Source organism: Aethalodelphis obliquidens, unplaced genomic scaffold (genome assembly GCF_003676395.1).
Source record: "Aethalodelphis obliquidens isolate GAN/ISIS:26980383/991018 unplaced genomic scaffold, ASM367639v1 scaffold14, whole genome shotgun sequence".
Taxonomy (NCBI): domain Eukaryota; kingdom Metazoa; phylum Chordata; class Mammalia; order Artiodactyla; family Delphinidae; genus Aethalodelphis; species Aethalodelphis obliquidens.
Genome location: NW_020837958.1, coordinates 23,970,757 through 23,991,120, shown reverse-complemented (window position 1 = coordinate 23,991,120; position 20,364 = coordinate 23,970,757). Strand labels below are relative to the sequence as shown.

General features: G+C 37.0%; 1 protein-coding gene and 1 pseudogene across 4 annotated transcripts in view; one reads left to right on the top strand and one right to left on the bottom strand.

Moving 5' to 3' along the window:
* The window catches only part of ANO5 (anoctamin 5), a 97,827-nt gene that overhangs the window by 61,921 nt on the left and 15,542 nt on the right, over window positions 1-20,364 (top strand). For all 4 annotated transcript variants that reach the window (XM_027115175.1, XM_027115174.1, XM_027115173.1 and 1 more), the window contains exons 12-16: window positions 8,460-8,611; window positions 10,756-10,830; window positions 12,432-12,654; window positions 14,997-15,166; window positions 15,825-15,922. In XM_027115175.1, coding sequence (XP_026970976.1) covers window positions 8,460-8,611; window positions 10,756-10,830; window positions 12,432-12,654; window positions 14,997-15,166; window positions 15,825-15,922 — 718 coding nt within the window. The remainder of the gene's footprint in view (window positions 1-8,459; window positions 8,612-10,755; window positions 10,831-12,431; window positions 12,655-14,996; window positions 15,167-15,824; window positions 15,923-20,364) is intronic.
* Window positions 12,662-14,958, bottom strand: LOC113624906 (glycine cleavage system H protein, mitochondrial-like; annotated as a pseudogene).

Below are 20,364 nucleotides of genomic sequence, written 5' to 3'. Positions count from 1 at the left end.
AGCATCAGTACACTGATGGAGTCCACATCAATGGTCATTCGTCTTGATCCTTGGTCCAGAAAGGTCTCTATTAGTCATCTGCTCATTTCTCTGAAAAACACTATAATTTTTGAAACTTCATATGTAATCAGATTACACTGTCAGCACTGTGGTAAAAACAGGCTCAATAAGTGCTTAATTCAGGAGAAATAAACATAAGTATTTGGTGGCTGGAGGATATTGAGTCATGGATACAAACTGGAACAAGACTCAAAAATTGTTGAGAGCTGGGCTTCCCTGGTGGCGCAGTGGTTGAGAATCTGCCTGCCAATGCAGGGGACACGGGTTCGTGCCCCGGTCCAGGAGGATCCCACATGCCACGGAGCGGCTGGGCCCGTGAGCCATGGCTGCTGAGCCTGTGCGTCCGGAGCCTGTGCTCCGCAACGGGAGAGGCCGCAACAGTGAGAGACCCGCATACCACAAAAAAAAAAAAAAAAAAAAAAAAAAATTGTTGAGAGCTAATACTCAACATTTGAATTTAAATTTCCTGTGTCAAATTCTAGTTCCAGCTTCCAGTTCCATTTGGTAAAAATCTCCCATGTAAGGTGGAATTTCCCTTAATTTTGGAAATGTCCCAGTATCTCTTCTATTTTGTATCATGTGGGAAGTAGAAGTGTTATGCAGTTATTCCCGCCATCAGTGAAGTATTTTCGGTAAGAGTAACTTGGCAAGAGGAGGCCTAAAGCCTTCTAAAGCATGTCTAAAAATCTGGGGGACTCTGGTGAAAGATAGACTTTTTTCTCTCCAATTTAACAAAAAAAATCTTTAAAAAGCACAAGTGTGTGCATTTAAAAACTGGCCAAGGAGGGACTTCCCTGGTGGCACAGAGGTTAAGAATCCAGCTGCCAATGCAGGGGTCACGGGTTTGAGCCCTGGTCCAGGAAGATCCCACATGCCACGGAGCAACTAAGCCTGTGTGCCACAGCTACTGAGCCTGTGCTCTAGAGCCCGCAAGCCCGTGTGCCACAACTACTGAAGCCTGTGCGCCTAGAGCCCATGCTCCGCAGCAAGAGAAGCCACCGCAATGAGAAACCTGCACACCACAACGAAGAGTAGCCCCTGCTCGCCGCAACTAGAGAAAGCCCGCGCGCAACAACAAAGACCCAACGAAACGAAAAATTAATTAATTAAAAAAAGAAAAATACTGGCCAAGGGAACAAGGTAGCTTGATTCAGGCAATAAGACACCAACATTTGTGGGGGTGTGTACATGAAGCAGAGGTTCTTATGGGTTTCTCTTACTTCTGCTTGACTGCTATGGTCTGAAGAAAAAAGGCCAGATTCAAAGAGAGAATGGGAGACAGAGAAGTCTTACCCACAATTCTCCAGCAGCCTCCTCTGGTTAAGTTAGTATATGGACATCTCTTCATTATGTGGCTACCAAATCCTGCCTGTCACTTTTTGGAATCAGAAATGGATGATAGGTACACAAATTACAACAAATGTAGTAGTTTTCAATTCTTTCCATTGACAGAGATTGTACACCAACACTAACCTTATATGTCATAACAAATAGAGGAGCAATTATGCATAGAACACCCAGCAGCTGCAGTGAACATGGGGGTAAAGATATCACTTCAAGATAATGATTTTGTTTCCTTTGGATATATACCTAAAAGTGGAATTGCTTCATCCTATTATATTTATATTTTTAATTTCTCAAGGAACCTTCATATTGTTTTCCATAACAGCTACACCAATTTACATTCCCACTGACAGTGCACGAGGGTTCCCTTTTTTTTCGGTTTTGTTCTTTTGCAAAGGAATATCCAATTTTCTCAAAACCATTTATAGAAGAAATCCCCATTGAGTATTTTTGGCTCCTTTGTCAAATATTAATTGACCATAATATGTGGGATTCTTTTCTGAGCTCTTGATTGTGTTCCATAGGTCTCTATGTTTCTCTTTATGCCATGCCAAAAGTACCATGCTATTTTGATTACTATAACTTTGTAATATAGTTTGAGATCAGGAATATGATGCCTACTGCTTTGTTCTTCCTTCTCAAGATTGCTTTGGCTATTTGGAGTCTTTTGTGGCCCCATACAAATTTTAGGATTGTTTTCTCTATTTCTGTGAAAAATAGCATTGGAATTTTGATAGGGATTGCATTAAATCTGGAGATTGCTTGGGTAGTATGGACATTTTTATATTAATTCCTCCAGTCCATGAGCATGGGCTATCTTTCCATTTATTTGTGTCTTCTTCAATTTCTTTCATCAGTGTCTAGTAGTATACAGTGTACGTATCTTTCATTTCCTTGGTTAAATTTATTCCTGGGTATTTTGTTCTTTTTGATGTTATTGTAAATGGGATTATTTTCTTAATTTCTCTTTCTGTTAGTACGTGGTTAGTATATAGAAACACAATGGGTTTCTATATATTTATTTTTATCCTGGAACTTGACTAAATTTATTTATTAGTTCTAACAGTTTTTTGGTGGTGTCTTCAGGGTGTTTTTTATAATTTCATGTTATTTGCAAACAGAGACAGTTTTACTTCTTTCCTTCTTTCTTACTAATTTATATGTCTTTTATTTATTTATTTATTTTTGACTAATTGCTCTGGCTAGGATGTCCAGTACTCTGTTGAATAGAAGAGGCAAGAATAGGCATTCTTGTCTTGTCCCTGATCATAGAGGGAAAGCTTTCAGCTTTTCACCACTGACTATGATGGTAGCTATGGGCTTGTCATGTATAGCCCTTATTATATTGAGGTACATTCCATTTATACCTATATTTTTGAGAGTTTTTATCATGATGGATGTTCAGTTCTGTTAAATGCTTTTTCTGCATCTGTTGAGATGATTTTCTTTTATCATTTATTTTGTTAATGTGGTATACCATGTTGATTGATTTGTGGATGTTGAACTATCCTTGTATCCCTGGAGTAAATCCCACTTGATCATTGTGTATAATTCTTTTAATATATTGCTGAATTTGATTTGCTACTCTTTTGTTCAGGTTCTTTGCATCTATGTTCATCAAGTATAACTTCTTTACTTGTAGTGTCTTTGTCTGACTTTGGTGTCAGGATAATGACGGCCTCATAAAATGAGTTTGGAAGTTTTCTTTCCTCTTCTAGTCTTTGGAAGATTTTGAGAAGGATTAATTCTTCTTTACATGCATGATAGAATTCACCAGTAAAGCTATCTGATCTGGACTTTTGTTGGTGGGGATGTTTTTGATTACTGATTCAATATCCTTACTGGTAATTGGTCTGTTGAGATTTTCTATTTCTTCATGGTTCAGTTTAGGTAGGTTGTATGTTTCTACGACTTTATCCATTTCTTCTAGGTTATCCACTGTATTGGCACATAATTGTTCATAGTAGTCTCATGATCCTTTGTATTTCTGTGCTATCAGTTGTCATGTCTTTTATTTAGTTTCTAATTTTATTTATTTGAGCCTTATCTTTTTTCTTGGTAATTATGGCTAAAGGTTTTCTATTGTTTATCTTTTCAAAATAAAACAGTTTTATTGATCTTTTCTATTGTCTTTTTGTCTCTTTTATTTATTTACCCTCTGATCTTTGTTATTTCCTTCCTTCTACTACCTTTGGCTTACTTTGCTCTTCTTTTTCTGGTTCCTTAATGTCTAAAGTTAGGTTGTTTATTTTAGCTTTTTCTTGGTTCTTAATGTGGGCATTCATCACTATGAACTTCCTTCCTAGAACTGCTTCTGCTGCATCCCGTAAGTTTTGGTATATTGTATTTCCAGTTTCATTTGTCTCAAGATATTGTTTAATTTCTCTGTTGATTTTTCTAAGTTTGTTCAGTAGCATGTCCTTTATTCTCCACATATTTGTGAATTTTCCAGTTTTAACTTTTCCTGTAATTCTATTTTCATACCATTGTGGTCAGAAAATATGCTTGATATGATTTCAAACTTTTGAAATCTATTGACTTGTTTTGTGGTGCTAATATATGACCTTTCCTGGAGAACATTCCATGTGCACTTAGAAGAATGTGTATTCTGCTGCTGTTAGATGGAAAGTGCTGTCAATGCCCCTTAAGTCCCTCTGGTCTAACATGTAGTTTAAGTCCAATGATTCCTTATTGATTTTCTGTCAGGATGATCTATCCATTGTTGAAAATGGGGTGTTGAAGTTCCCTACTATTATTATGTTGCTGACAATTTCTGTCTTCAGGTCTGTTAACATTTGCTGTATATATTTTAGGCGCTCCTCTATTGAGTGCATAAGTATTTATAAGTGTTATATCTTCTTCTTTGATGGATCTCTCTATCATTATAGAAAGATCTTCTTTTCCCCTTATTGTGATCTTTGTCTTAAAGTCTATTTTGTCTTATATAAGTATAGTTAATATTGCTTTCTTTTGGTTTCAGTTTGTATGGAATATCTTTTTCCATCCTTTCACTTTTAGTATATATGTGTCCTTACAGCTGAAGTGAGTTTCTTGTAGGCAGCACATAGTTGAGTCTTGTTTTTTTATCCATTCAACCACTCTGTGACTTTTGATTGGAGAATTTAGTTAATTACATTAAAGTAATTATTGACAGATATGGACTTACTATTGCCATTTTGTTAATTGTTTTGTAATTCATTTGTTCCTTTCTTCCTCTCTTGCCTTCTTCTTTTGGGGTATGATAATTTTCTGTAATGGTATGCTTAGATTCCTTTTTCTTTATCTTTTGCATGTCTTTTATAGGTTTTTGCTCTGTGATTATAGTGAGGCTTTTATAAAACATCTTATAGTTATAACATTCTATTGCAAGCAAAACAAATTAATTCCAAATGCATACTAACGCTCTATATTTTTACTTTCCTTCCCATGTTTTATGTTTTTGATGTCACAGTTTATATCTTCTTAGCTTGTGTATCCTTTAACCAATTATTATAGTTATACAATTTTATTGTAGTTACAGTTATTTTTACTACTTTTGTCTTTTAACCTTCATAATAGATTTAGAAGTGAGTTACCTACCCCCATTATAACATGTATTTTAAATTTAACTATACATTTACCTATACTAATGAGATTTGTACTTTTATATGTTTTCATTTCAGTTTAAAGAGGTCCCTTTAACATTTCTTGAAAAGCCATTCTAGTTGTGATAAACCCTTTCCACTTTTACTTGTCTGGAAAACTTTCCAGGTAGAGTATTCTTGGTCCTCAAATTTTTTTCAGTACTTTGACTATATGCTACTCCCTTCTGGCCTGCAGTTTCTGCTGAAAAATCTGCTGATAGTCTTATGAGGGTTCCCTTATACATAAGTTGTTTTTCTCTTCTTGCTTATAAGATTCTCTCTTTGTCTTTAACTCTTGACCTTTTAAATATAATGTGTCTCAGTGTAGTTCTCTTTGTTTTCATCTTTTTTGGAACTCAGTGGGTTTCCTAGATATGATATTTGTTTTTTTCCCCATGTTAGAGAAGTTTTTACCCATTATTTGAATATGCTGTCTCTGTCTCTCTCTCTTCTCCTTCTGGGACCCCCTATAATGCAAATGTTGGTCTGCTTGATATTGTCCCATAACTCCCTTAAGCTGACTTCACTTTTTTTCACTCATTTTTCATTTTCATTTCATTCATTTTTTCTCCTCTGACTGAATGAATTCCACTTCCCTTTCTTGGGGTTTACTGATCCTTTCTTCATTTTATGTAGTATGTGCTGAACCCTTCTATTGAATTTTACAATAAAATTATTGTATTCTTCAGCTCTATGATCTCTGTTTATTACTTTCTTATATTTTCTGTCTCTTTGTTCAAATTCTCACTTTATTCATGCATTGTTCTCCAGACCTCAGTAAGCATCTTTATGACCATTATTTCGAACTCTTTATCAGGTAAATTGCTTGTTTTCATTTCATTAAGGTCTTTTTCTGCAGTTTATCTTGTTCTTTTATTTGGAACATATTTTCCTTTGTGTCTTCATTTACCTTGCCTCCCTGTGTTGATTTCTGTTCATTAGGTAAAACAGCTACCTCTCCCAGCCTTGAAAGTGTGGCCTGTGATTGTTCAAGCTGCCTTCTTTGTTCTTAGTTGTTCCCAGTATTTGGGGGGTGTGCCAAAACCCATCAGTATCCCAAATGGGAAGATCTCAGTCAGCACCTAAATGCAGGCTGTTTGGAAGCTGGACCCTCAGGCAGCAGCTTTTAAAGTCTGCAAGTAGATCTCTTTCAAAGAAAGATTGGAAGATGGGCATTTGTGTCTGCTGCCTCTACTTTTAGCCCTAGGGAGAAAACCAGTTAGGAACTGTTTGTTTGCTGCAGCAATCAAAACAGTATGGTACTGGCATTAAGATAGACATACAGACCGATGGAACAGAATGGAGCCTAGAAATAAATCCACATGTATATGGTAAATTAATCTTCAACAGGATTTCCAAGAAAACAAAATGGGGAAAGGATAGTCTCTTCAACAAATGGTGCTGCGGAAATCTGGACAGCGACATGCAAAAGAATGAAATTGGATCCTTATCTTTGTCAACTGAAAAAAAATCCACAACCTGAAAGTTGAGAATTATGTTTTATTTGGCAGACTTTCTGAGGACTTCAAGCCCAGGAGGCAGCCTCTCAGATAGCTCTGAGGAACTGCTCTGAAGAGGTAAGGGAGGAGCCAGGATACATAGGAGTTTTGCAACAAAGACCAGGTAGTCAGACATCAAAAGATTACTGTTAATTAAAGAAAACCAGATACCTTAAGTTAATGAATTAGCGCTTTTCTTTGTATGGGAAGATGCAAGAATCTGGGCTAATTGAAATCATTCCTTTGATATGCACCTTAGCTATCTGGGGCCAGTATCCTGTTCTTTCCCATCTTGAGTTCCCTCAGGGCTCACCATCTGGGCTGTAGTGGCTTGATGGCTGCAACATCCTTTGTTTACGGATATGGCAGGCAACATTTTTCATTCACATCTTACACCATCACAAAAATCAATTCAAAATGGATTAAAGGCTTAAACACAAGACCTGAAACTGTAAAAATCCTAGAAGAGAGTATAAGGAAAATCTTTATGACATTGGTCTTGGCAATGATTTCATGCAGATGGCACCAAAGCCCAGGCAACAAAAACAAACAAAATAAGCTAGACTACCTCAAACTAAAATGCTCTGCACAGCAGAGACAACAATGAACAGAGTGCAAAGGCAACCAATTGAAAGGCAGAAAATATTTGCAAACCATCTATCTGATAAAGGGTTAATCTCCGAAATATATATAAGGAACACCTGTAGCTCAATAGTTTTTAAAAAATAACAAAACCTAACCTGATTAAAAATGGACAAAGGACTTGAATAGACATTTCCCCGAAGAAGTTATACAAATGGCCAACAGATATATGAAAAAATACTTAATGTCATTAGTTATCAGAGAAATGCAAATCAGACCACAATGAGATGTTATCTCACACCTGTCAGGATGGCTATTACCAAAATGATGAGGATGTGAAGAATTATAATGAACTCTTGCATACTATTGGTGGGAATGCTAAATGGTACAACCGGAAAACAGTGTGGAAGTGCCTCAAAAAATTAAAATAGAACTGTCATATAATCTAGCAATCCCACTTCTGGGTATTTACCCAAAATAATTGAAATCAGGATCTCAAAAAGATGTTAGCACTCTTGTGTTCATTGTAACTCTCTCCACATTAACCAAGATGTGGAAACAATCTAAATGTCCATTGACAGATGAATGGGTAAAGAAACTGGTATGTGTGTGTGTGTGTTTATATATATATATATGTATATATGTGTGTGTGTGTGTCTGTGTGTGTGTGTGTGTGTAAACTAGTTACATCTATGCCTTAGAAGGGTTATAAGGGAAGGTTTTTCTGGGGGTGTTGGTAATGTTTTATATACTTTTCTGTAAATATGTTATTCTTTAAGGGAAAGTTTGTTGAAAAATTATATATATTGTATATTATACTATATAATATTATATATTATACGTATATATATATATATAGAGAGAGAGAGAGACAGAGACAGGGAGAGAGACAAAGAGAGACAGAGAGAGAGAGAGAGAGAGACATACTGTGTTATGAAATGGCTCCTATGTTTTCCTTAAATTTCCCTAAGCCTGAGAATGTGGTACAATTGCTTGAATGATTTCAGTAAAAGACATGCAAACAAAATCTAGGTGTTAGTAAAAAGTCAAGTTTAAATATTATTTCAAATTATCTGAATGAAGAGAGAGAGAATAGCGTGCCTAAAAAAAATTTTTCTTGCATGGACTGCTGTCTAAGAAACTAATTTGTATTTCTATATATGAGTTATTTCAAGACTATTACATAGTATTATGCCAAAATTTATAATTTTATCATCAAACAATGACAGAAGAACCATCATACAACCAAAATGATTTTTTAAAGTAAAGAAAAATCTAGTTATTATCTCCTTATTCACTTATTCCTCCATCTCCTTATTATATTTGTTCTTATGCATTTCTTTGCCCATAGTCACATTGTTTTTGGAGTTTTGGAAACAGCGACAAGCCAGACTGGAATATGAGTGGGACCTGGTGGACTTTGAGGAGGAGCAGCAGCAGCTCCAGCTGAGACCTGAATTTGAAGCTATGTGTACACATAGGAAAGTGAATGCAGTGACTAAGGTATATTAGGAGACTGAAATAGGCAGTATATTCCAATGGACACCAAGCTGTGGGTGGCCTCTCAAGTAATGATGTGTATTTCAATTTGCCTTTAAAATACTCTACAACATATAAATCATACAAACTTGTTTACTCGCTTCTAATATACATCTTGAACGCATGCACAAGTAGGTAGTAAAGTATAATGAGCCCCAGGATGGAATCATCACCCAGCTTCAATTATTATTATTTCATGGGCAATCTTCTTTCATTTATACACCTACCCCTCCCTGCCACTAGATTATTTTGAAGCAAATCCAAGTCATCATATCATGAAATACATAGTTTTAATACTAAGTGAAATAAAAGGAAATGGAAAATAGTGTGCATGCTGTGGGCTTTGTATATAAATATATAGACATGGAAATGATACTAAGTTAATGCGTGAAAATTAAAATAGTATTGTATTAAGGTAGTGGGCTTACGAGTGATTGCTTTATTTGACCAAAGTTTATTCACCTAGTCCATTCTAATTAATTATAATGGGAAGATCATTGCACTGGTGTCTGGAAAGGAGAGTCTAGATTTGGGGATAACTGGCAAACTGGCTGTATGTTGTTGACTGAGTTATTAGACTTCTTGGTACCTCATTTTTGTTTCACTTGAAAATGGAAGATACTTTGCAGACTCTTGGCTGCATATTCTTAGAGTCCCCACCTTTCCATAATCTATAATCACCATGTTACCTGATGCTATTAAAGAGAGAATAGAATATGTCTCTAAAAATCTCTTCAGTAGAATTCCCTACTCTGTTCAGGACACTGTTCTTGTGTATAATACTCAACATTCTTCTCATAGTACAGGCATTCACTAAACGTTTATTAAATTGCCTTGAAACATTACAAAATATTCAGTAAATGAATGAAGAGAAAAATCACCTCAGAAAATACATTAACAATTTGGGTGGCTATTTGAAATTAATAAAAAATATATTAAAAGAGATATTTTCATAATAATGACATGATGTGTATTTGTTCATACTTAATGGGATAAAGAAGAAAATAAAAGCAGGCCTATTGGCTTTGCCAAACACCGTTGACCAAAAGCAAGATGTACTGAATGTTTACATTTGAAACAAGTTGAAAAACAATATGTATTGATTCACTGTGAATCGTCTACTTCACTTCGCTTTAATGGCTTTGGAAATGAGAGTTGTTTTTTTTTTTTTTTTTTTTACTTCATTGCAGTGCTTCTTCAGTGGTTAAGCACAACCAGAATTCTTACATTTGAGTCTGTTGGGAACACATACATGCAGGAATGGACACCCACACATGCACACACAAATATGCACACACACACGAACACACTGACACATTGGATACACACATGCATACACATGTACATAATCAGATGTGTCCACACACATCCTGGGGTTCAATAGAGCTCTTGGGCAGCCTACCCTGACTGCTATGTTCTGTTTGCATTCAGTCCTTTCTGAAAAATCCTTGAGACTGTACAGATGTAAAATCTTATATGTTAAATAGAATTACATGATTTAGATTTCTGCTGACAACTATTTTTTACTGTATGACAGTATTTTGGCCGTAAGATCTAACTGCCTCTCGATATAGCTAAAAATATCAGCTGGTATAATTAATATCTTCCATTAATGACTTAAAAACCCATAATTGTAGAAAAGTCTGGGCCCCTGAACTGTGTGGAAGAAGACAATTAATCCTATAAATATAAAGAAGGCACCCTACTTAATATCATACAGAGCAATTACAGAGCAGTGCATTCAACTCAATTCAGTTTAACTCAATTAGAAAATTTTAACATCATTAAGGCATGTCCACTTAAGCAGCAGCCCTCAGGTTTTGACTTTGTTTTTCCTGTCTCCCTCTCCCTAAATACAACTCTAATTCAACACTCAGGAAATAATGTGTATCCTTTATATCTCATATCATTTGTAAAATATTTCATCTGAGAGCCCTAAAGGTTTCTACCTAAACATAAGGAATCACTACTAGAATGTAGCATTCTATGAGCTGTGGTGAACCCATTGAGGAGGTTTCTACTTTAACATGGCTTTGTGATTTTGACTACTGCTTGGATTCCCAACTTTGTAGATTTTGAATTTTGCTGTGATTTCTTCAAAATTACAGGAGGTGGAACCTTACTTGCCTTGGTGTAGTCGTATTCCATGGTACTTTTTATCGGGAGCCACAGTGACTTTATGGGTGAGCATTGTTTAAAAACTATTATCATCTATTGATGTAAGATCATACTGGGATTACCTCAATAGTTTTGTCTGCAATGGCTTGAGTCCCTCTCTTCCCTCCCACTCCACAGTATTTTTTTTTTATCTTGAATGGAGCTCTTATATAGAATAAACTGTAATTTGCATGGATGTGCCATGATTAAACCTTGCATAAAGAGTTGGGGGGAGAGAGAGGTGCTTTATCTTAAAGCCCGTCCCTCTCCCTCCCCCAGCTCTTTGTTAATTTGGTGATAACTTGAAACCAGAACAGTGAAATAAGTAATTTGATTACAGACTATTTGTTTAGTTTTTTTTTAAAAATTATTAATTTATCTTTTATCCATTTAAAATACTTATACAAAATGAAAAACTTTATACCATTAAGGTTCGTTCTCTTGCCAAGATAAATGGAAGAAAATGTTACATCTTCTACATGAAGAATTTAATTAGCATATCCCATTGTTAGGGAGTCAGATTTTTTCCATGCCTTTTACCTGATAGATTTCTCCATCATCATAATCTATTTCCTGCCCTCCCCTTTCAAAATGTATGTCCTCTTACAGTTGACCTTTAGTTTTAGGAAAACAGGCAAGGTTACCCTCTGAGAAGTTAGCCTGTTGAAGTATAAATAATTAGCAGTTGTAGACTGCATTTTAACCTCACCATTCCATATTGTCCTATAATATTTTATCTCTAACCTTTTTTGATAAAGGTATTGGTTTTTCTATTTTAAATGTGTGTTTTCCTATATGATATAACAATCATTTTAGGAGAGATGATAGAATAAAAGGGGGTGATAATCAATTTGGGACACTCCTTGAAAAATATTCTGGAGTGTGGTTCCAGAAAGATCACTGTCATTTATTTCTAGTACTCATTCAATTTGATTCAGTTCCTCAACTTTCACAATAAAATTCTCCAATCATTGATATAAAGATCTTTGTGATTTTGTAATATGTAAAGGTATAAAATTTATACAAATATCTAAACTACCAGGCATATCAGACTACTAATGGCAGTATTCTGAGGGGAAATGAAATCGAATCTTTAAACGTATTTTTCTTGAGAAAGTAAGTGATCTTCACACTACGCATTTAACTACAACCTAGAGCAGAGGTTACCAAACATTTGCTGTAAAAGATATATTATAGGCTTTGTAGGCCACAAATCGTCTCTGACACATAATTGTCTTTATTTTTCTTTACAACCTTTAAAAATGCAAACAAACAAACAAAACATATTCTTACCTTAAGGGCCACGCAAGAACAGGTAAGGCCACAAGCAGACTCTGGCTTGCTGGTAGTTTTCCAACTCATTCTAAAGGATAGACCTAGAGGATGGTCAATGAATACTTTTCTATTTTCGATTGACTCAGCTGCTACCATACACTTATCGCTAACCCTTTTACGTTCCTAGTTTTCATTTCCTGCCATCTATGGTGAGAGGGACTGACTTGTCTTGCTTTCCATGTCAGATCTGCTAAACTTAATATATGAGTTGAAGAGAAGAGTATGTTTCAGATATATATGCATCACAGGGATTCAGAGACCAGAGTGACCAGTTTTTGTTTCCCTTCCCCAGATGTCTCTGGTCATCGCGTGTATGGTAGCTGTGATTGTATACCGCCTGTCAGTCTTTGCTACATTTGCTAGCTTCATGGAAACTGAAGCATCCTTAAAGCATGTCAGAAGTTTCCTCACTCCCCACATAACCACATCTCTCACTGGATCGTGCTTGAACTTTATTGTCATCTTGATCTTGAATTTCTTTTATGAAAGGATATCTGCCTGGATTACAAAAATGGGTAAGCCGGCCAAATCATTAGTATGACTCTGAAAAAGGGTTCCTATCAATGCTATACCTCCATTCTGGATAATCCCCAAGGGAGTTCTTTTTTTGTTTGTTTGTTTTTGTTTCAAACTAGTTTATTTAGGGGTTCCATTTTCAGTCCTCAATAGATTTTATGTATTTCTCATATGCGTCTTCACTCATTAGTTCATCTAGTTCTGAAGGGTTACTGAGTGTCGTCTTGATCAGCCAACCATCTTCATAACAAGATTTGTTTACAAGTCCTGCATTTTCTGTTAGAGCTTCATTAATTTCAGTTACTTCTCCTGATAGAGGAGAATAGAGTTCACTAGCAGCTTTCACACTTTCCAAAGCACCAAATTCCTCTTGTTTGTTCAATTTTTTCCCAACTTCAGGCAGACTACAGTAAACAACACCTCCCAAAACTTCCTGTGCAAAATTGCTGATTCCCACTGTTCCAGCACCGTTTTCTGATGTTGCCCATTCATGTTTGTCTGTGAATTTACGACCCGACAGCAGAGTGGGGCCGGTGCGCAGCGCCGGACAGCGCCCGGACGGCGCCCGCCTGCAGTCCCCAGGGCTGCAGCGGGCAGGGCACGTTGGGCGCAGAGATGGCACGCAGGCTGCAGACCGCGGCCCGCACGCTCCGCGCCACTCGCAGCGCCATGTTCGCAGGGGTGCAGAGGGTCTCCGCACGCCGGGAGTTCATTTTTTAAAGGCACACTTTAAGGCAGTTTTGCTCTACAGGTAGACCCATAGCCTGGTACTTCAGAATCCCCTAACAGCTACATTCAGGCCTATTATAGTGGAAGCAGGAAAAATAACTAAAAAGAATTAGGACTCTGTAGATCTTTCTGAGTATTCTTACCTTAATCCTTCCTTGATGGGGTTAGTTGAAGCCTAAATAAAATCCTCACACGTTTCTAAAGTCACAGATAATTTTTATTTCATGTGTATGGTATTTAGAATGTATTGGATTTTGAAAACTATTGTGAGGAAAACAGAACAATCAGGTCCTCCTGAATAAATCTAAAAGTTAGTGCTTCTCTTTTCAGTTGTCATGTGTTAGAACCTGGATTATGTTCTTTTAAAAATTTCTCCTAAAGCCATGAGGGAAGGTGAAGGGGTCACAGGTGGAGTGGTAGGTTCAGTCAGGAAGACTAGCACAGAGCACAGTTGCTCCTGGCCTTGCCCCCAGCAAGTTGGAGATGAGATCAGAGACTCAACTCCAGGCCTCAGCTTCTTCTGGGACTGCTCTCTCCAGGAGCTCATGCCCCCCTCCCCTAAATCTGTACACTGACAGTGTGCCCAGTGGTAACCAAAAAGGCAGCACAGTATTTACTCAGCACTAGAGTAAGCACTGGGAAGCAGCTGTCATTAAATCTATTTTCAAATTTGGAGTTCTTCTCTCTCAGTTTTACTTATTTTTTCTGCTTAGCAACAGCCAAAAACTAAAAAATTATAGCAATTAGCACCTACAAACAAAGCACCTAAAAAATATCTCAGCTTTCGTCAATGAGAAAAATCTCTTGTATTCACATTAGAGATTTTGTAGAAATGCAGCTAAATTTCAGTAAAATGGAAGCGTTATCTGTGTCTTTAGAATATGTGCTACTGTTTCCGTGTTGCTGAAAATGTCATGGATTTGGCTGGATCAGCTTGTGCTCTTGGGAGATCATCAGTTCAGAAAAGCATGGCCCCTTACTCTTTCATGCCTCATGTTTTTTTACTGTGGTGTGAAGAGACTCTAACATTTTCTTATCTTTGGAATTCATAAAATGATAGATCATCATCATGCATTTTAAGGAAAGGAGAGGGAAAATATGTACTATTACGGCCACCGTTTGCATGACATTGTTTTCAAAACTGATAAAGCCGTTTAATTCATGAGAGGAAAGCACAATTCAGTTTGAAATCATCCTCTGCCCTTCATAAGATTCACCTTGTTTACACCTGATTGAAAACAGAGGAGCGAGATCTGATGTGTTTACAGGGTATCATATAGTGTTACGGGGATAAGCATGAGGCTCTTCAGTCTAATAGGCACTTGAATTCCATATTTTGACTGTGTGACCCCAGGCAAGTACTTCATCCCTCTAAATGTGCTAATGACGGTTTCTCAGCCTTCTCTGTTGATTAGATTAATACACAATCTCTAATTGAAAGCCTAGTGCACATCCATAGCTACTTAATATTGGTCAGTTATGACCAGAGTGGGGAAGATTTCAACAGACTCTCAGAATAATATGACTAGATATCCACTTATCCCAGGGATTAAAAAAAATAAGGAGAAGCAGGAAGGTGCATTATTAAACCTTGGTGTTTTTTATTTACCAGAAATTCCTCGGACTCACCAGGAGTATGAGAGCAGTCTTACCTTGAAAATGTTCCTGTTTCAGTTTGTAAATTTTTACTCGTCCTGCTTCTATGTAGCTTTCTTTAAAGGGAAGTTCGTGGGCTATCCTGGAAAATACACGTATTTGTTTAATGTGTGGAGAAGTGAAGAGGTAAGAATTCTCTAGAGAGGTGAGGTTTGTGGCTTCAGTAACTCAATGTTAACTAAATACCTTTAGGTGTGCCCCGCACTAACTCAGATTTTATCAAGCTGCAGGAAAAGTCAAAGACACTGACTGTCCACAGAGCATATTGGTCTTAGAATCCTGCTGTCTGATAGACTTTCCAGTTCGTTCTGGGCAAGAAGTTATATTGTACCTATTGTTTGGTATAAAATATGAACTATGAACTGGAATAAGTAAGTTCTGTATTCCTGAAGACTTCCATCAAAGGATGAATAACTTTCTAGAGGTACAGCAAAAAGGGCTCTACCACGGGTACAGAGTTAGAACAGTTCAGTGCTTTCCAAACCTGGCTGTGCATCCAGATCACATGGAGAAAATAACAACTTCCAGCCCTAACCCAGATATAATAAAGATTCAGAATTTTCTAAGGCCCAGAAATCTGTTTTTAACATATTTCACAGCTGAATCTGATGTAGCTAGACTGGTGATCAAGCTTGGAACTTGGAACTAAATATCCATTTATATTTCTTTAATATCTGTTCCAATGCAAATCTTCAGATTCTCACCCTCTGGTTTGGGATTTCTTTTGTTGCAGAAGTCCATCTTTCATCCTTTACTTTATTTTTCTCCTTTTTCTTCTTACTAGTGTGATCCTGGAGGCTGTCTAATAGAATTGACAACCCAGTTGACCATCATAATGACTGGGAAACAGATCTTCGGAAACATTAAAGAAGCCATTTATCCGTATGTATGACTTACAAGTTTTTGCTTTTTTTTAAGCAAGCATGAGAGATTTCCTCTGGAAAAAATGGAATTCTTTGATTATCATTGTGCCTTTGTTAGCTAATGTTTAAGTCAACAGCAACAAAAAAACTTCACTTTTAATCAGCAGTCAAGAATATATTGGGACTTCCCTGGTGGCACAGTGGTTAAGAATCTGCTTGCCAATGCAGGGGATACAGTTTCGATCCCTGGTCCGGGAAGATCCCACATGCCATGGAGCAACTAAGCCCATGCACCAAAACTACTGAGCTTGTGCTCTAGAGCCCACGAGCCACAACTACTGAGCCCATGTGCTGCAACTACTGAAGCCCGTGTGCCTAGAAGCCCGTGCTCAGCAATGAGAAGTCACCACAATGAGAAGTTACTGCAATGAGAAGCCCGGGCACCACAACAAAGAGTAGCTCCCACTTGCCACAACTAGAGAAAGCCCGCATGCAGCAACGAAGACCCAGTGTAGCTAAAAATAAAAATAAATTAATTAGTTAATTTAAAAAGAATATATTAAGGTAATACAGACTTTTAAATATACATCTGTTGCTTGAGAAAGTTTAGGGAAAGGTAGTTATCTCTGTCTCCTGTGAAGTTTCCACTGGGAAATCTGTTATATGCTCTGTAGGTTATTCTTCGTGTTCCATTTTATTTCTCAAAATTACTAAAAGTTGAATTCTTTAAAAATATCTGTGTGTCATGGACACATCTGTTACTGAACCAAACTCGGGTCCACTCACCTGCCTGCAGTAAATCCAATCTACTGACACCGGGTTATGGTGAAGGAAATTGCAGTGTTTATTGTAACTCACCATACAAATAGTCTGGGACAGCTAGTGCCTGATGGGTTTCAGAAAAGCATTTTCAAAGTCCAGGTGAGGGAGTGGGGGGTACAGGGTATGTGATCAGCTCATGCACAAATATCTGATTAGTTGATGATGAGGTAACAGGGCTGTGTCACAGGGGTTAACATTAGGCTCTAGTAGGTCTGGGGGCTATGTGCTCATGGTCATCAAGTAGTTAACATCTTCCATTTGGTGGGGGTTTTCACATCTGTAAAACAACTCAGGAAATGTGCATCAGATAGTATTCTCTATTACTTCCTAGAGGAGCTAAAGCAGAAGATATGCGGAGGAGTCTGTCCCAGGAAGGCCCCATAGGGTCCTTCTCAGTTACACATCTAGGCACAGAAACCGTTTATGAATGAAATTCTGGCACGTGAAGGAATCACTCTCTGTCCCCAAAGCATAGCAATAATGAATACATTATGAAAAAAGAAAACCAAAATGACAGTAGATCTGAAATATAAGGTGAAAATTCCCATGTATAAAAAGAGGAAGAATTAGGGGCTTCCCTGGTGGTGCAGTGGTTGAGAGTCTGCCTGCCGATGCAGGGGACACGGGTTCGTGCCCCGGGAGGATCCCACATGCCGCGGAGCGGCTGGGCCCGTGAGCCATGGCTGCTGAGCCTGCGTGTCCGGAGCCTGTGCTCCTCAACGGAGGGGCCACAACAGTGAGAGGCCCGCGTACCGGGAAAAAAAAAAAAAAAAGAGGAAGAATTATAAGCCTGTAATCTTGTGGGGCTCTGAGTTAGGAAATTATAGTGTCAGGGTGTAACACCTATAGGATGAAGTGGACCAAAAGTGCACCACTTAAGACAGGGGACTACCAGTTTAACTGTACTTAAAGTCGGGGACTGGGTGTATTCTTACTTACTCGTGAAAGATGGTTGAAAACACCCTCCCCCTCTCTCACCCACTGCCACAGTTTCATAGTACTCCTGGGGTGCTATTTCATGTGCTGACAAAGGAAGAACATAGATGTATACTTTCAAATGGTATTTGATACACCACATCCCTAATATTGCCACAGAGAAATAATACCAAACTGTTATTTTAAATCCTAGCTCTAGATTGAGAACCTGGAGGCAGAATGGAGGTAACCCCTAAACCAAACACAAGAGGGAAAATAAATAAATATGCACAGAGAGGAAAAGAGACAGGACAGTAAAAGAAAAAAGAAACAAGTAAGTTTAAGACTACAGACCAAGATTCAAAAACTTACAAGATTTAATGCTACAAAGGCCACTAACAAAATCAATTCTTAGAAAGTGAACTTACTCTAGGTAGGAGATTCTGGCAAAGCCTAAAAACCTAAAAGGAGGTGATACTGTCAATAAAAAGGGTAAGGAAATAATTTAAATTAAAACAGATATAAATGAAACAAGAACAAATGAATATGGGCTTCCCTGATGGTGCAGTTGTTAAGAATCCGCCTGCCAATTCAGGGGACGCAGGTTCGAACCCTGGTCCGGGAAGATGCCACATGCTGCGAAGCAACTTAGCCCATGCACCACAACTACTGAGCCTGCGCTCTAGAGCCCATGAGCCACGACTACTGAGCCCATGTGCCACGACTACTGAAGTCAGCATGCCTAGAGCCCATGCTCCGCAACAAGAGAAGCCACCGCAATGGGAAGCCCGCGCACCACAATGAAGAGTAACCCCTGCTCACCGCAACCAGAGAAAAAGCCCACGTGCAGCAACGAAGACCCAACATGGCCAAAAAAAATAAGTAGAATAAAATAATAAATAAATTTTAAAAAGAGAACAAATGAATTTGAAAAAGAATTAATTATTAAATGTAAAATCATACTTTAAATAAACAGAACAATAGATGGTATCAATTACAGATCAGACACAATTGAAAAATGAATTAGTTAATTGGAAAATAGTACTGAGAAATTCCCACATTGTACAGTGCAACAGAGAGACAATGAGGTTAAAAATATTAAAGTGACAGGAGGCTATATAGTGGCTTCTACATTAATCTGCTAGTAGTTTCAGAAAAAGAAACTTGAGTAAACAGTGGAAAAAATCCTTTGAATAGGTAATTGCTGAAAATTTTCCAGAAATGAAGAAAAACATGAGTTCCAGAAATGAAAATGGATCCTGAATATGAAGCAAAATAAATAAAATTAAATTCACACCCAGATATGTTATGGTCAATCTACAGAACATCAGAGATAATCTTAAAATCTTTCAGAAGAAAAAGGAATGCCATCTACATTCAATAGATTTCTCACTAATAATATTAGATGCGAAAGTATTTTCAAGATTCTTAGTGAAATAAAATGTTCACCTTAGATTTCTAGAAGCATTTTAACTATTATATAAAGTACAGGTGAAATAAAGGCATTTTTAGACCTGAAAAAAACTAAGAGTTTACATTCATAGACCCTCATTGGAAGAACTACTGAAAAAAGAAATGAAAGTGTGCAATGCAAGAAACATTGGTTAGTACAGCAATTGGTAGCTCAAAGAAGAATGTAGTACTTTGGTATAAATCTTTAAAATATATGAGATTTGTATGCTGAAAACTACAAGCCCTGTTGAAAAAAAAATTACACCTATGTGAGTGGAGAGAAACGTGTTGATGGATTGGTAGACTCAACTTAATAAAGATGCCAATTATCCCCCAAATTGATAAATAGATTTGTTATTCCAATCAAAATATCAGTAGGATTTTAGTAGATATAGATAAGTAGATGCTAAAATTTATATTGAAGGCAAATGAACTAGAATAGTCAAAACAAATTTGATAAAGAAGAATAAATTTGGAGGAATTACACTATTCAATTTTACGACTTACTATAAAACCATTTAAATCAACGTGGGATTGTTGAAGGGATAGACATATAGGTCAAATGGAACAGAGATTGAAGAAGTAAATCCACACAAATATGGCCATTTTATTTTTGACAGAGGTGCAGAAATAATTCATTGAAGAAACAACAGTCTTTTCAATAGCTGGTGCTGGAACAACTGGACATCCATATGCAAAATAACAAAACTCCATGAGTTAGTTCAAAAGTTAATTCAAAATGGATCATAGATGATAAAACTGTTTTTTTTTGAGAAAGCAAGGAAGTGATTACAAAATTCAAGATGAGGGTTACTATGTGGGGATCAAGGGGTTTGTAATTGGAATGGAACACATAGAAGTGCTTCTGTGATTCCTAGCAAAGTTCTCTTTCTTGAACTGGGTGGTCTCTTTTCCTTTGTGATTCCAGTTACATGCATACCCATCTTTCTGATATTGTCTCAAAAATCTCAGGCGTTCTTTTCCCTTTTTAGCATTCCTTTTTTCTTTCTATTTTGGTTTTGATATAAGCAGAATATGTTTTCCTTTTAATTCACACATTTGCTGCAATATTTCATATTGTCTTATTTGTTAATTTTTGCCAATTTGGAGAGTGTAAATGATATCTCATTTTGGTCTTATTTTTCATTTCCCTGATTAAGAACATGAATGAGTCTCTTTTGACCATATGTGTTTTCTCTTCAATGAAGTGCTTATTTGTGTTGTTTAATCATCCTTCTACTTGTATGTTTATCTTTTTCTAATTGATTTGTA